Genomic DNA, 2,539 nt, shown 5'->3' on the forward strand with positions numbered 1-2,539 from the left:
TTCAGATTAGAGAGAGCAAACGCAGAGGAGGTGACCCTTATCATATCCTGAAGGAGATGAGACATAGAGCATGACCCTGTGTTTGTCTACAGTGCCAAAGAAGAGCCAGGGAGAAGCCTCCCTGGCCAGAGAATCGCCGCCTTCCTAGCTCCATCGGGAGCTTTTTTAGCCTGCTTTAAGCTGCACTTTGGGGCTCAAATGTTCTCCTGACTCCACCAGGAGGCTCTCTCCAACCCATCTGTCAGCTCAGATAACCCTCTGATTGTTGGCAACCACATGTTTGAGGTGACTGTATGTGACCGCCGTCGCCCATTCTTGAGCAGCAGCAGCCTCCTGTGACCCCGGTCTGCACCATGCAGTGGAGACGGCGGCACTGCTGTCCCATCAAGATGACCTGGACCGTCAAGCGCTCGCTGTTTCGGACCTATGTGACTGGTCTCCTCTCACTGGCTCTGCTCTTCACTCTCTTTTTACTTTTCAGCCACCAGGACTGGCTGCCAGGACACAGTGGGCCTCGTGAAAACCCACTGGCCTATGCCGTCAGGGGCTTCCGCACTCCCAAGGGAGAATCCAACCAGAGCAGCTCCCTGAGGAGCCTGTGGAGGGAGGCGGGGTATGTACCACCAAAGCCTCTGCTCAACCTCAGCTCTCAGCAAGCGGAGGGTGCAGCAGGAGAGGCAACAGGAGGAATAGGAGGAGGTGGGGACTCCATGAGCACTAACAATAGTTTACAGAAGGAGATGGGTGTAGGAGGGAAGCTCAGCGCTCAGCCCTACCGCTACATCCTGAACGAGCCCTTCAAGTGCAGGGACAGCACACCCTTCCTCATCCTCCTCATTGCTGCAGAACCAGGACAGGCTGATGCCCGCAATGCAATCCGCCAGACATGGGGAAATGAGAGTGTAGCAATGGGCTTGGGGTTTGTCCGTCTGTTTCTGCTCGGCACAGGAACGACTTCAGACACCGTCCTCCAGAGCAGCATAGAGGAAGAGAGCCGTGTTTATCATGATATCATCCAACAGGACTATCGGGACACTTACTACAACCTGACCGTCAAGACCCTGATGGGCATGAACTGGGTGGCCACCAATTGCCCACATGCCTCCTATGTGATGAAGACAGACAGTGACATGTTTGTCAATACAGAGTATCTCATCCAGAAGTTACTGAAACCTAAGATCCCTCCAAAGCAGAGGTACTTCACCGGCCACCTGATGACAAATCATGCACCAAACCACAACAAGGACAGCAAGTGGTACATGCCACCAGAGTTGTATACAGACAAGCTCTACCCAATATTCTGCTCAGGCACAGGATACGTGTTCTCAGGGGACATGGCCGAGCTGATCTATCAGGCCTCACTCAGCATACGCAGGCTTCACCTGGAAGATGTTTATGTGGGGATCTGCCTGGCGAAGCTGCGCATTGACCCAGCTCCACCTCCCAATGAGTTCCTCTTCAACCATTATCATGTGCCTTACTCCAGTTGTAAGTACAGCCAACTGATCACATCCCATGGATTCAACCCCTCTGAAATCATCAGGGATTGGAACCACCTGCAGAGCAACAAGAATAAGCCTTGTTAAGCCATTAACATAGTAAAGTTCCATGGAGAGAGGCCTCCATGATGGACCCTGTGACTACAACCTGCTTCAAAAAAGGGAAGCTGGTCCACTGTAACTACTGCTGGTGGAGGGCATGTTGAACTCAGCACTATACACTATATGGGGAAAAGCACATTGTTTTTGGTATTGTGTAGTAAAGAGTAGTGCAGTTTGTCACATTCTAGGAATAATATTTGAAAAAATTGAAAAATTATGACACAGTTGTGCTTACACAGACAAAGACAAATGTCCATGTAATATGTTGAAAAGTTACACTACCTAAATAGGAATGAATGATGAATCTTTGACATTGACCAGTTATGCTGCCCTGTTTCTCAGTGTTTACTTTACAGATCTATCAAAGAACACTGATCTGAAGAGGTTTATCTGTCATACACTGTATTTAATTTTAAAAAACATTTACATAAAAGCACCCAGAATCACATCTGAGATGACTGAGATTGTATTTTTTAAAGCCTTACATTGAGTATGACTCTGCACTTGAGCCAATGTGCAATGAATCAAATAATTAAATGTACTGAAATCTTATATATATCTATATAGTCTTTGTGGTACAGCTGGTCAACAGCTGTACCACCAATTAAGTCAGGGATACTTTTCTTCATGACACAGTGTTCTACTTTTGGGTTTTGTAATGAGAATCCTTAAAGCAGTTAATATAGCATTTTATATAGTATTTCTTTGAAGCGGGTGTAACAGTCTGGAAGTGCACGTATCTCAGCAAACACAAGAAAGGTTGGTGGAGTCAGGGTCCCAGAAACATGCAGCTATTGAAGATACAGATTCTGATAATATAATGGTTCATTTTAGCAGGAAGTAAAAGTGCAGTTAATGATGATTTCAGATTAAATGACTCACTTACCGAGAGCCATTGATATAGCCAGTTCTTCATATGGTGTAACTTTTAACAAAAA

General features: G+C 46.6%; 1 protein-coding gene across 1 annotated transcript; it reads left to right on the forward strand.

The window, feature by feature from the left end:
* The first annotated feature begins 338 nt into the window (after positions 1 to 338).
* Positions 339 to 2,007, forward strand: LOC110970810 (beta-1,3-galactosyltransferase 2-like). The gene has a single exon (XM_022221133.2). It carries the CDS (start codon positions 354 to 356, stop codon positions 1,584 to 1,586), a length of 1,233 nt encoding a protein of 410 aa, XP_022076825.2. The 5' UTR covers positions 339 to 353; the 3' UTR covers positions 1,587 to 2,007.
* Positions 2,008 to 2,539: the final 532 nt, after the last annotated feature.

The sequence above is a fragment of the Acanthochromis polyacanthus genome, chromosome 4 (assembly GCF_021347895.1).
Source record: "Acanthochromis polyacanthus isolate Apoly-LR-REF ecotype Palm Island chromosome 4, KAUST_Apoly_ChrSc, whole genome shotgun sequence".
NCBI classification, from domain to species: domain Eukaryota; kingdom Metazoa; phylum Chordata; class Actinopteri; family Pomacentridae; genus Acanthochromis; species Acanthochromis polyacanthus.

Bases quoted from the DNA above. Each gene is read 5' to 3' on its own strand.
- LOC110970810 (XM_022221133.2), top strand. From the start codon at position 354: ATGCAGTGGAGACGGCGGCACTGCTGTCCCATCAAGATGACCTGGACC.